The sequence below is a fragment of the Eschrichtius robustus genome, chromosome 19 (genome assembly GCF_028021215.1).
Source record: "Eschrichtius robustus isolate mEscRob2 chromosome 19, mEscRob2.pri, whole genome shotgun sequence".
NCBI lineage: Eukaryota > Metazoa > Chordata > Mammalia > Artiodactyla > Eschrichtiidae > Eschrichtius > Eschrichtius robustus.
Window position 1 is genome coordinate 69421559 of NC_090842.1, and position 12627 is coordinate 69434185.

Below are 12627 nucleotides of genomic sequence, written 5' to 3' on the forward strand. Positions count from 1 at the left end.
CAGGGAAGCCCTACCCATCAGGCTTTCTTTTCCCCAAAGTTAAATTTAGAGCCCAATCCCCTGCACTTGTTACTATAAATCAGCCTTTCTCCTTAGAAACTTTCATCCTATTAACAATTTTATTAATTTTCATAATTAAAAATAATTAAAATTATTTTTTAGAATAATGTGTGGCACACACAGTAGAGATTTTTAAGTAGGTGTGTTCAAAAGCAACAAATAAATGCTCTGATGTGCATTTCCCCCATTTTGGGCCAGTTTCACGAAGCTGGCTTTTTTCTTATTCTCCCTTCCAAGTTTCTACTGTGAAAGTTAAGAAATTTTGAGGGCTGATGGAAATTCAACACAGCCATGTGTGGGGTTACTTCTCAGATCTCAGCATCTTTTGATGACTCTTCCCTGACACCAAGTAGTTTTCAGGGATTAGATGTTTTCCCCTAGCTAATCCTGGCTGACTAAATCCATCTGCTATCAAATCCCCAGGGCCTTTTTTTAAAGCAAACATATAAAAACGTACGTTTTTTCCCCTTGTACTTTCCCAATCCCCCTTCCTCCTCATTCAAAGGTATCACTGGATGGAGTTGGAGTTAAACTTTGTCATCAATCTATTATGTATCCTGCCAAAGATACTGTGATTTGCTTAGGGATATTTCTCTTAAACGTTTAGTTATCAAAATTCCAAGTTTCCCAAGTGAAGTGAATTTATACCTATTACAGGGTGAAGAGTGTTTTAATCATTTGAATTTTCTTGAAGAAAACATTCTAGGGTGATTAAAAAATAGTGTTAATGTGAAAATGATAATAGAAATATTCCATAAGAAGTTTCCTAAGTTTTTATGTAGGATTCTATTCCACTTTACCACTACAGCTAAAGAAGTCTTGCAAGAGTCAGGGCTCAAATATTTCCCTTGGTGCACTTACTGTGCTTTACAAAAAAGTACATACAGGTTGTGATTTTTTTCTGTTTATAGTTGTGGAGTGCTCTCTGAGGGGTACTTTTTAGTGAAATGACAGGTTTTTTCACTCCTTTCAAGTCACTTTGAGGCTAGTATATTCTGGTTCCCAGCCTAGTGGCAGTAGTAACTCTCAGCTGGGAATGCCCAATATACCTTCACCAGGGCCAACCAACACTGTGGCTGGGCCACCCCTTGCAGTTCTCTTAGTTTTTTGAAGTGCTTCCTACCTAGGATCATGATAAGAGAACTGCAAGAGGTGGTAGGAAGCACTTCGAAACTATCAAACTTGAGGAACAAGACATCACTCACAGATTCTGGAGGGCACCCTGGGGGCATGCCACAGTGAGGTTGTGGGTGGAAGGAGCACGGACCTGAAGCTCTGCCTTTATTAGGGTCCAAGGAAGGATGGGGGTGTTCCACGGGTTCACCCTTCCTTCGCAAATTTACACCAGAAGGGTTGGGAATTAGGGTGTAGGAAGGAGAGTTCCTCACACTCTTGCACATACAGTACCTGAAAAAGTTCCTGGCTGTGTGGAGCTGTGGTAGTAAAAACAATGCAACAGATGTGCACCATCAAGACACTTCAACTTGCCCTCATCTCTTCAATTGGTGGGGCAGTCAGCATGTTAAATAGTTTGAGAGACCCAACAAACCACATCTAGAATGTTGCAAACTCTAAGTGGAATGATTGGGGAACTTCAGAGAGGTAATATCTACCTACCTCTAGGTTAAGAAATTTATGAAACACAAAAGCTTTAAGGTGGGAAGTCTGAACACTGATATTGGAGCTGTGAAAGATTTACATCTTAGAAATGAACTCTGAAGAGGTTTATGTGTTATATAATTCACTAATATAGTGGGGCTAGATGAAACAAGTTACCCCTAACATGAAAAAAACAAAGGAGGCTTCATCGCCTGTTCCTTTCCATTGTGTATATACATAAGGCTTTATTTGTAACAGCCGAAAATTGGAAACAAGCCAAATGGCCATTAACAGAAAAGTGGGTAAACAAATTGTGGTACATCTAGACAGGATATAGTACTCAGCTATAAAAAGAATGAAGTATTTACATAAGCAAACATTTACGAATCAGAAAATAATTATGCAGCATGGAGGGAAAACACAATTTTTAAAAAGTAAACATAAAATTCTCTGAAACAAACTAATTTACTGTGAAAGAGTAAATCAGTAGTTGTGAGGGCAGAAAGAGATTTTAAAAGGGTATATTCTCTGGTAGCCTACAGGTTAGGATTCTGGGCTTTTATTGCCACGACCCAGGCTTGATCCCCCAAGCTGTGTGGTGTGGCCAAAAATAAAAGGGAAGTAACTATGAATACAGATATGATAACCATCAGGATTATTTTTAATCGTTTCATGGTTTTTACACTATGTCAAAACTAACCACACTGTACAATTTAAATTATATGTCAATAAACCTTTGTAAGAATTTGTTTAAATAGAAATCTAATCGCCCCCCATTTTTTTCATAACCAAAGGTTTAGAAAGCTTGGGAAGGGCAGCCCTCCAACAGGGGAAAAAGTATTCATAAAGATCATTTGAGTTGGCAGGAACAGCTGCTAGGTCACAAAAACTATATCTCTGGGCTCCAGGATCTCCCTTCCGTCTATTCTCATTTTCTTCTCTATGCAGCAGTATCCTTCGAGTGAACAGCCCTGAGGCTACACGAATATACACAGCTTTATTTGCTCTGACAATGACTGCAGCTACAGGAAGAACACAGCTATGGCATGTACACCTCATCCAACACAATGCAGCCACAGTCACAACATTTGTGGAGGCAACTTTAGAAGAGGCACACCTTTCTCACTGCCACAGCCTCCTCCAGTGCATATGAATCACATCCAGTGTGTGTGAATTTAGGTTCCAGCCTCACCCGTCTTACAACCAACACCAGAAAACCCAACTCTAGACATGAAGGCACGTGATTCCTTTGCAGTACCTGGGGAACAGCTTCCCCACAGTAGTGCTCAGCATTATGTGATATCCCTGGGAAAAGGGAACTGATTTATACTTCTCACAGAGGCACTAGAGGTGCTTCCTCCCTTGAAAATTACTCCTCCTACTGTCCTGTAGAGAATGGGACAGAGACATCTGCCTTCCCTGATCACTGCAAGGGACATACACACTATTGGAACCTGGAAACTACTAAGTGGTAGAAGTGAGGCTTCTGCCACAGAAACTGGAAGGGACATAATTCAGGCAACGGAGCCAGCAGTAGAATATGCAAAGAGGATCCTAAAAGCTTTCCACAAACCTATAGAACTCATGGGGAACCTTCCCACTCTGGATGCTCAGCTGTATGAGGTTCAACGTCAAGCAGATGGCTCCCTCACAAAGACACTCTAGTTCTAGTACACTGAAAACCCATGTTCCCTGTAGGTCTCAGAGACCTTTAGATGAAGGTTTTCCCAACTTTGCTGCACAAATAAAATTTTTCCAGGCTGTGAACTTCTGTTGAATTACAGACCATTGGCTGTAACTGGTTTTTTCCCAGTCACTGCATTCATGAGGTTATCTGGTGTGAAGTTTTCTGTGTTGAATGATGTGGGAGCTTTGACTAAAGGACTTCCCACATTCCCCACACTCATAAGGCTTTTCTCCTGTGTGTACTCTCCGATGCTGAATGAGGTTGGACTTTTGGCTAAAGGATTTCTCACACTCGTCACACTTATATGGTCTGGCTCCAGTGTGAATTCTCTGGTGTTGATTAAGAGTGGAGCTGTGGCTAAAGGATTTCCCACATTCCCCACACTCATAAGGCCTTTCTCCAGTGTGAATTCGCAGATGCTGCACAAGTTTGCATTTGTAGCTGAAGGATTTTCCACATTCACTACATTTATAAGGCCTCGCTCCACTGTGAATCTTCTGGTGCTGAATGAGGTTGGAGCTTTGGCTAAAGGAATTCCCACACTCACCACACTTATAAGGCCTTGCTCCAGTGTGAACTCTCTGATGTTTAATGAGAGTGGAGCTGTAGCTAAAGGACTTCCCACATTCACCACACTCATAAGGTCTCACTTTAGTGTGAATTTGTAGGTGCTGCACAAGTCTTAATTTGTAGCTGAAGGCTTTCCCACATTCATTGCACTTATAAGGCCTTGCTGCAGTGTGACTTCTGTGGTGTTGAATGAGTCTGTAGCTTTGGCTAAAGGATTTCCCACATTCACTGCACTCATAAGACCTTGCTCCTGTGTCAGGTCTCTGGCAATTAATAAGGATGGAGCTTTGGTTAAAGGGTTTCTCACAGTCATAGTAACTTTCTCTAGTGTGAAGTTGCTCATCCTGAAAAAGTGTGTATTCATAGCTGAACAATTTCTCATACTCACTGTACTTGTAATGACTTTTTCCGCTATGAAAGGACTCCACACACCTGGAGCTGCTGTGTGGCTTTGCCCCTTTGAGAGTGGCCTGATGCTGGAGAAGATTCAACATAGCCAGGAAATCCTTCCCGACTTCCTCGCAGGTGAAGGGCTTCCCTGAAACATGGAACCTGTAGGTCGTCACAAATGAGGCCTTATCTATGTCCCTTTTGAATGGCTTCTCATCATTGTGCTTCTGGTGCTGGTGATGGTTTGGACTGAACCAAAATTGTTTTCCACATGCCTCACAGGTGTATGATTTCTGCCCAGGATGCAATCCTTGGTACTCAGGCAGATACAAAATGTCTCTCCCGGCCATGACACACTTCTCACAGGGGTGAGTCTTCTGAATGGATGGATCTGGAGTTGGAGTCTTGCCCAGTGACATTTGTTCTACAGAAACACTCTGCACAGAAAATGCCTCCTCATCCTCCATTCCATACCAACAACCTGAAAGCACAGAAATGCTGGTGAAATGCATGTTGTCTTTGGTGGTGGGGGGATAGCCCCAACACAAATGTGTCAGACACACCAAAGAATGAGGCCATTGGATTGTTTTCAATATGAGGTTGATGAAAGAGCTGCTTTGCAGTGCTGGGACTCTGAAAGCCCTAAGAAGTAGGGAGCCCTTGCAAGATGGAGGCTGTCAGAGTGGCGTGCAGCACAGGAAGAAACATCTCCAATTCACTTCTCTGCCAACGCCCTTCAGGAGGGCCTTGGCTGCTGATGACATTTGAGTGCTGCGTTCAAGTATCCAGGCCCAGGAAGATATGGTTGCAACTGACTACATGGTATTCAAAGTCTATTTAATGATATGTGCATGCCTTGCAACACATTATGTGGGACCTAATCCTGGGGAACATTGTAGAGGGAACAGTAGAGAAAAGGTGACACATGAAGGTAGAAAGGTGGGGACAGCCAGGGACCCAGAGAAGGATCAGAAGTTATAGAAGTGTCCAGCGTAAGGAAGGAAAGGTAGAAATGAGGTGTGGTCACTGGCATCACCATCAACACACTGGTGGACACAAGACAGGTTCTGTATGATCTGAATACAGTCTCAATGTCTTGCCCTCCATCAGCTGCCATTCACCAAAGAGAGACCTGCTCTGAGCCCATCTCACCATGGCTGGAGTCATGTCCATCCCAGCACTCTTCTTTCTGAACCCCGGCTGAACAACTGCCTGGGACCTAAGCCCTAAGGCAATGACAGGACAGGTGATGGACTAGCATTGGCCCAGAGAAATTCTGCATATTATAAGAATAGCCCAATGGGAATTCCCCTCCGTCCAGGGATTAGGATTCTGCACTTCCACTGCCAAGGGCCCAAGTTCAATCCCTGGTTGGGGAACTAAGATCCCACAAGCCATGGGGCATGGCCAAAAAAAAAAAAAAAAAGCCCATCGTCCCCGAAGGTAGTCAACATATTAGCAATGGCAACTGCTGGCACAGACAGGAAGAATGTCAACAGAAAGGAGAGAGAAAAACCTGGGCAGAGGAGCCATGGATCTGGACAGTTACCCAGCCAGGGAGAGGGCAAGTAAGGTGTGATCCATCAGGCTCACTGGGGCAGCACACCAGTGGCTGCAGGTTCAAAAAGAGGGCAGTCGCTCAGCCCAGCCCTGTCGACCACAGCACCCAGCCAGGGAACTGGGAAAGGAGGCAGAACCTACTGTTCAAATGTGAGAAGATCAGAGTCTAGCCCAAGGTACTGGGGTGGGTGCGAGGGCCTTACCCAGTGAGGTCACAAGTGCAAAGTTCTCCAGCATGACATCGTGGTACAGGCATCTCTGAGCCTCATCAAGGAGCCCCCACTCCTCCCAGGAGAAGTACACAACCACGTCTTCAAAGGTCACACTACCCTGCCATGATGGGGAGAAATGAAATCACAAAAAGCCTCTCTCCCAAGGATCCACAACCCATCACCCACACATCTATCCCATGCTTACCCTCCTCCCAAGCTTTCCAACTCGGAGGCAACACCAGGCCCTGGTGCCACTAATGTCACTCTCTCCTCATGGTCCTGCCTGCAGGGCCCCACCAGCCCCCAGCCAGGCCATATCCCTGGGATACCCCAGAGTGTACCTCCCAGGTACAACCAAATGTAGACTCAACCTGCACTCTTAAGTCCCTAATACCAAGGATGTGGAATCATCAGCTCATGCTCCCTCTCCGTGTGCACATCTTTCTTAGCACCTCTTGCCTCTGTGCACCCCATAAGTGCATCCCCACAGCCACAGGAATTCCATTTGTCTCCCCGTTACTCATCATACAGCATCAAGAGTGCCCTGCTACTACAGACCTCTGCAGGACCCCACCTCCTGCTACGGCTACCATAACAAAGTACCACATAGTGGCTAGCTTAAACAACAAAAATTTGTTTTCTGACAGTTCAAGTGTTGGCAGGGTTGGTTGCGTTTACAGCCTCAATCCTTGGCTTATTGATGGCTGTCATCTCCCCATGATGTCACGTGGTCTTCCTTCTGTGTCTGAGCCCAAATTTCCTATTATTACAAGGACACTAGACATGTTGGATGAGGGTTCATATTAATAAAAAACCCTATTTCCAAACACAGTCACATGCTGAGTTACTGGGGATTAATACTTCAACGTAAGACCTTAGGGGGACATAATTCCACCCGTAACACGGGGCCGAGTAACTCACAGCTGTCCTATTCATCCCTGAGCTCATCAACCAGCCTCAGAGGATCCACAAAAGGTCACCACAAAATTCTGGTGAGTCAAGAATGGTGAATAAGCAGCAGCCCCATCCTCAGGGTCATCCTGCCTCAGTTACTCCTAGGCCTCTGCATTCACCTCATGTCCACTCTTCCCTTGGAAACCGTGGCTGCTAGATTATCCTCTCCTCCCTCAATGACTACCTCTCTTAAAACCTTTTACCTATGTCTGAGAGACCACTTCCTCCAACCTGGTGCCCAAGAAAGAGACCCAGAATTGACACCTACTCTCTTCTTCCTGACCTGTTAATAATATTACCACCAGGACAAGAATTCCCCTTCCTAAATGTGACAGAAAGCCCCACCCAATCCACCAAGCAGTCACCACCCATGTGTGTCTAATGCTGAACTCTGTCTCAAATTTCTAGACTTCTCTTCTCTGCAGCTAGATGGAACAGGTTAAGGCATGTGTAAGTTTACATCCATCTTATGACCCAACCCCCCCCCCCAACTGCTCCTACCACCTCCAAAATCAAAACCCACTTCTCAGGGAGACATTCCAGGCCTGAGTCCTGCCTCCCTGCTCTGTTCTCATCAGAAGGAGACTTATATTTCCCTGAATATTCCCAGCTTGGCCTCACCTTCAAGCATCTGGCACATACTGGTACCTATGCCCTTGACGACTTGACTTTACTAATTTCTGGAATTGGGAACACCTCCATATAACTTCCAGCCTCGGTTGACGTTTCTCCAGGGTCCCAGACTAAAGGCTGGGAGAATGGCAGGTGAAGGGTCCCGGGATACCACAAACCCAGACATCACGTGCATATAGGGTCATGATCAGTGAGACCTTAGGACACCCTCCCCTTACTTGTGTAGATTCTAAAAGCACTTCAACTGTTATCGGAACCAGTGGGCAGAGGTCAGTGGAGGCAGGCAACCATGGTGGAGCTCAGTGGGCTCTGGTCTCCATTACAGCTCTGCTTACCACTGGAGCAAAGAGACCTCAGGCTGTCTAAACTCTGGGATTCAGTCCTCAGTGCTGACTCTTAGCAGCTATGTGACCTGCACAAGGACTCAGTCTCCCTGTGCTTCACTGTCATCAACCCTCTCTAGTCTGTTCTTCCTTTAAAAAGCCTCTTGGAAAACTTCAGTTGTCTTCTTTGTTGAAATTCCCCACGGTTCCCAGGGCCTTCAGAATGAAGAAACAACCCCCTGAGCCTGCCAATCCAGGGCCACTCCATCTCAATTCTCTGTTGCCTAAAGAAACAGGTTTCCCGAATCCTCCGACCTCCAAACCTATACACCTGCCGGTCCCTTCACCTGTGACCCTCTCCCACGCGCCATCACACTGTCTGTCAGAAACAGGGCCCCAGGGCCCCACCCATGGCTGCCTCACCATCCTGGACACCGGGGCCTGGGCTGCGGGCTCGGGAACAAGTGCCCCGCACTCAGGGCTTCAGTGTCTGGTGGAGTGAGGGTGGTGAGGGCCTGGAGGATGAGCATTTACCTGAGGTGGGTCCCTCAGCACCGCCGCCGCCATCGGAGTCTGTGGGTGGAGAAACCCAATGCTTCAGATCCGACTCTGTGCAGCAAGGACAACAATTCCTCTTGGTCGTGTCTCCTCTTTAGTTTGGTCACCTCAGACCAGACCCAGAGTTCTGGAACCTCTGAGTAGGAAACAGACTGCCACTAGGAGAATGCCAGAAGTCCCGCCCTGACACAATGGCACGCATGGAAATGCCCCTGTCCTGGACCTTCATTGGCTCCACGCTGACGTGAATTTGCTGGCTCAGGGTCCTCTGCGCAATGTAGTTCTCACAGCAGTCAATAAAACACTGAATTAAAGAGTAAATAAAACACTGAATTAAAGCAGTGGATAAAACTCCTGTGTATATTTTATCTACTTAATGAGTTTAAATAGAGGAAGATATAAAATCTTTAAGGATATTTTGAGGTATTTACTTTTTTGGCCATGGCTTGCAGCTTGTGGGATCTTAGTTCCCCAACCAGGGCTGGAACCCCCACCCTTGGCATTGAAAGCACAGAGTCCTAACCATTGGACCACCAGGGAACTCCCTTGAGGTATTTACTCTTGAATTGAGCTGCCAAAGATCACACCGGCTCTCTGTGAGAATGATTTAGTGACAGTGATTTGCTAATCTACATGTATATAAATCATTTGGTATGAAAGACGCTAAGAAGTTCTAACTAAAAATACCATGTAAAGTAACAAGGGACAAGCACTCCCTACAAGTGCATGTGCATGCACAAACCATTGCATGACTTCATAAGCACTAAGAACATTTCCAAAATATGTGAATTCTTGAAAAAGTACAATAACTGCACCAAGGAAAACTTTTGGGATCTTGATTTAGAAAACATTACAATGCTCATAATTTTCTTGGGGAAACAACAGGTTTTATATTCCAGGTAATGGAGCCCTATTCAAAGGACCATCTAGATAAGCCACTAAGTGCTTACACAGAGCCTCTGAAGACTGAATACATTAGATAAATCCCATAGAGAAAACATTCAGATCCTCAGTTGATTAGATGATAAGACTCTCCTGCAAAGAAGCAACTCTTACTATGAGAAAGAGCGTTTCTGCTGAATTTATCAGATACAAAGGCAGGGGACCAAAATATGCCACATTGGCATAGGGATTATCTTGAGCTGGAGGCAGATGAGAATCAACACATGCAGAAAGAAACCTTCCCAGAACATCCCTTATCTGATTAAAAGCAGAAACTTTTGAGAAATGAGGAGTCAGACCTGAGCTCCTCACCAAGACCTGGCTCTACTCAACAGCCTACAAACTCTAGTGCTGGATGCCTCAGGCCAAACAACCAGCAAGACAGGAACACAGCCCCACTCATCAAAAAAAAAAAAAAAAAAAAATGAAATGACAAAAAAATATATGTTACAGATGAAGGAGCAAGGTAAAAAATTACAAGACCAAATAAATGAAGACAAAATAGGCAACCTACGTGAAAAAGAATTCAGAATAATGATAGTAAAGATGATCCAAAATCCCGAGTCGAGAAAATAGAAGAAATGTTTAACAAGGACCTAGAAGAACTAAAGAACAAACGGGCTTCCCTGGTGGTGCAGTGGTTAAGAATGCGCCTGCCAATGCAGGTGACAGGGATTCGATCCCTGGTCCAGGAAGATCCCACATGCCGCGGAGCAACTAAGCCCACGGGCCACAACTACTGAAGCCTGTGTGCCTAGAGCCCAAGCACTGCAACGAAGAGTAGCTCCCGCTCGCTGCAACTAGAGAAAAGCCTGCACACAGCAACAAAGACCCAATGCAGCTGAAAAAATAAATAATTTTTTTAAAATAAAGAATCCACCTTGCAATGCAGGGGATGCTGGTTCGATCCCTGGTTGGGGAACAAGGATCCCACATGCCGTGGGGCAACTAAGCCCGCACGCTGCAACTACTGAGCCACACACTCAAGCCAGCGTGTCACAACTAGAGAGAAGGCCGTATGCCAAAAATAAATAAATATTTTAAAAAAAGAAATGGAAAGGAGAAATTCCAACTGACACCGCAGAAATAAAAAGGATCATAAGAGACTACTACAAGCAACTCTATGCCAATAAAATGGACAACCTGGAAGAAATGGACAAATTCTTGGAAACATACAACTTTCCAAGACTGAACCACGAAGAATTAGAAAATATAAACAGACCAATCACAAGTAATGAAATTGAAACTGTAATTAAAAATCTTCCAACAAACAAAAGTCCAGGACCAGGTGGCTGCACAGGCGAATTCCAACAAACATTTAGAGAAGAACTAACACCTATCCTTTTCAAACTCTTCCCCAAGCTCATTCTACAAGGCTACCATCACCCTGATACCAAAACCAGACAAAAGTATCACAAAAAAAGAAAATTACAGACCAATATCACTGATGAACAGTGATGCAAAAATCCTCAACAAAATACTAGTAAACAGAATCCAACAACACATTAAAAGGATCATACACCATGATCAAGTGGGATTTATCCCAGGGATGCAAGGATTCTTCAATATACACAAACCAATCAATGTGATACACCCAATTAACAAATTAAAGAATAAAAACCATATGATCATCTCAATAGATGCAAAAAAAGCTTTTGACAAAATTCAAAACTCATTTATGATAAAAACTCTCCAGAAAGTGGGCATAGAGGGAACCTACCTCAACATAATAACAATCATATATGACAAACCCACAGCAAACATCATTCTCAATGGTGAAAAACTGAAAGCATTTCCTCTAAGATCAGGAAAAAGACAAGGATGTCCACTCTTGCCACTATTATTCAACAGAGTTTTGGAAGTCCTAGCCACAGAAATCAGAGAAGAAAAATAAATAAAAGGAATACAAATTGGAAAAGAAGAAGTAAAACTGTCACTGTTTGCAGATGACATGATACTGTACACAGAGAATCCTAAAGATGCCACCAGAAAACTACTAGAGCTAATCAATGCATTTGGTAAAGTAGCAGGATACAAAATTAATGCACAGAAATAGAAATAAAGGAAACGTTCTCATTTACCATTGCAACAAAAAGAATAAAAGACCTAGGAATAAACTTACCTAAGGAGGTAAAAGACCTGTACTCAGAAAACTGTAAGACACTGATGAAAGAAATCAAAGATGACACAAACAGATGGGGAAATATACCATGTTCTTGGATTGGAAGAATCAATATTGTAAAAATGACTATACTACCCAAAACAATCTACAGATTCAGTGCAATCCCTATCAAATTAGCAATGGCATTTTTCACAGAATTAGAACAAAAAATGAATCAGACTCCCTGACCTCAGGCTACACTGCAGGGCTACTACGGTAATCAAGACAGTATGGTACTGGCACAAAAACAGAAATATAGATCAATGGAACAGGATAGAAAGTCCAGAGATAAACCCACACACCTATGGTCATGTAATCTATGACAAAGGAGGCCAGAATATACAATGGAGCAAAGACGGCCTCTTCAATAAGAGGTGCTGGGAAAACTGGACAGCTACATGTAAAAGAATGAAATTAGAACACTCCCCAACACCATACACAAAAATAAATTCAAAATGGATTAAGGACCTAAATTTTTGACCCACCTCCTAGAGTATTGAGAATAAAAACAAAAATAAATAAATGGGACCTAATAAAACTTAAAACCTTTTGCATAGCAAAGGAAACCATAAGCAAGACGAAAAGACAACCCTCAGAATGGGAGAAAATATTTGCAAATGAAGCAACTGACAAAGGATTAATCTCCCAAATATACAAACAGCTCAAGCAGCTCAATATCAAAAAAACAAACAATCCAATCCAAAAATGGGCAGAAGACCTAAATAGACATTTCTCCAAAGAAGACATACAGATGGCCAACAAACACATGAAAAGATGCTCAACATCACTAATTATTAGAGAAATGCAAATCAAAACTACAATGAGGTATCACCTCATAGTGGTCAGAATGGCCATCATCAAAAAACCTACAAACAATAAATGCTGGAGAGGGTGTGGAGAAAAGGGAACCCTCCTACACTATATGGAGAAGAGTATGGAGGTCCCTTAAAATACTAAAACTACAACTACCATATGACC

General features: G+C 43.7%; 1 protein-coding gene across 1 annotated transcript in view; it reads right to left on the minus strand.

Moving 5' to 3' along the window:
* Positions 1 to 1878: 1878 nt before the first annotated feature.
* The window catches only part of LOC137753673 (zinc finger protein 211-like), a 28681-nt gene continuing 17932 nt past the window's right edge, over positions 1879 to 12627 (minus strand). The window contains exons 3-5 of the mRNA XM_068528963.1: positions 8523 to 8850; positions 6070 to 6196; positions 1879 to 4787 (exon numbers count right to left, since the gene is read on the minus strand). Of these exons, the coding sequence (XP_068385064.1) occupies positions 3490 to 4787; positions 6070 to 6196; positions 8523 to 8555 (1458 nt within the window). The 5' untranslated portion in view covers positions 8556 to 8850 and the 3' untranslated portion in view covers positions 1879 to 3489. The remainder of the gene's footprint in view (positions 4788 to 6069; positions 6197 to 8522; positions 8851 to 12627) is intronic.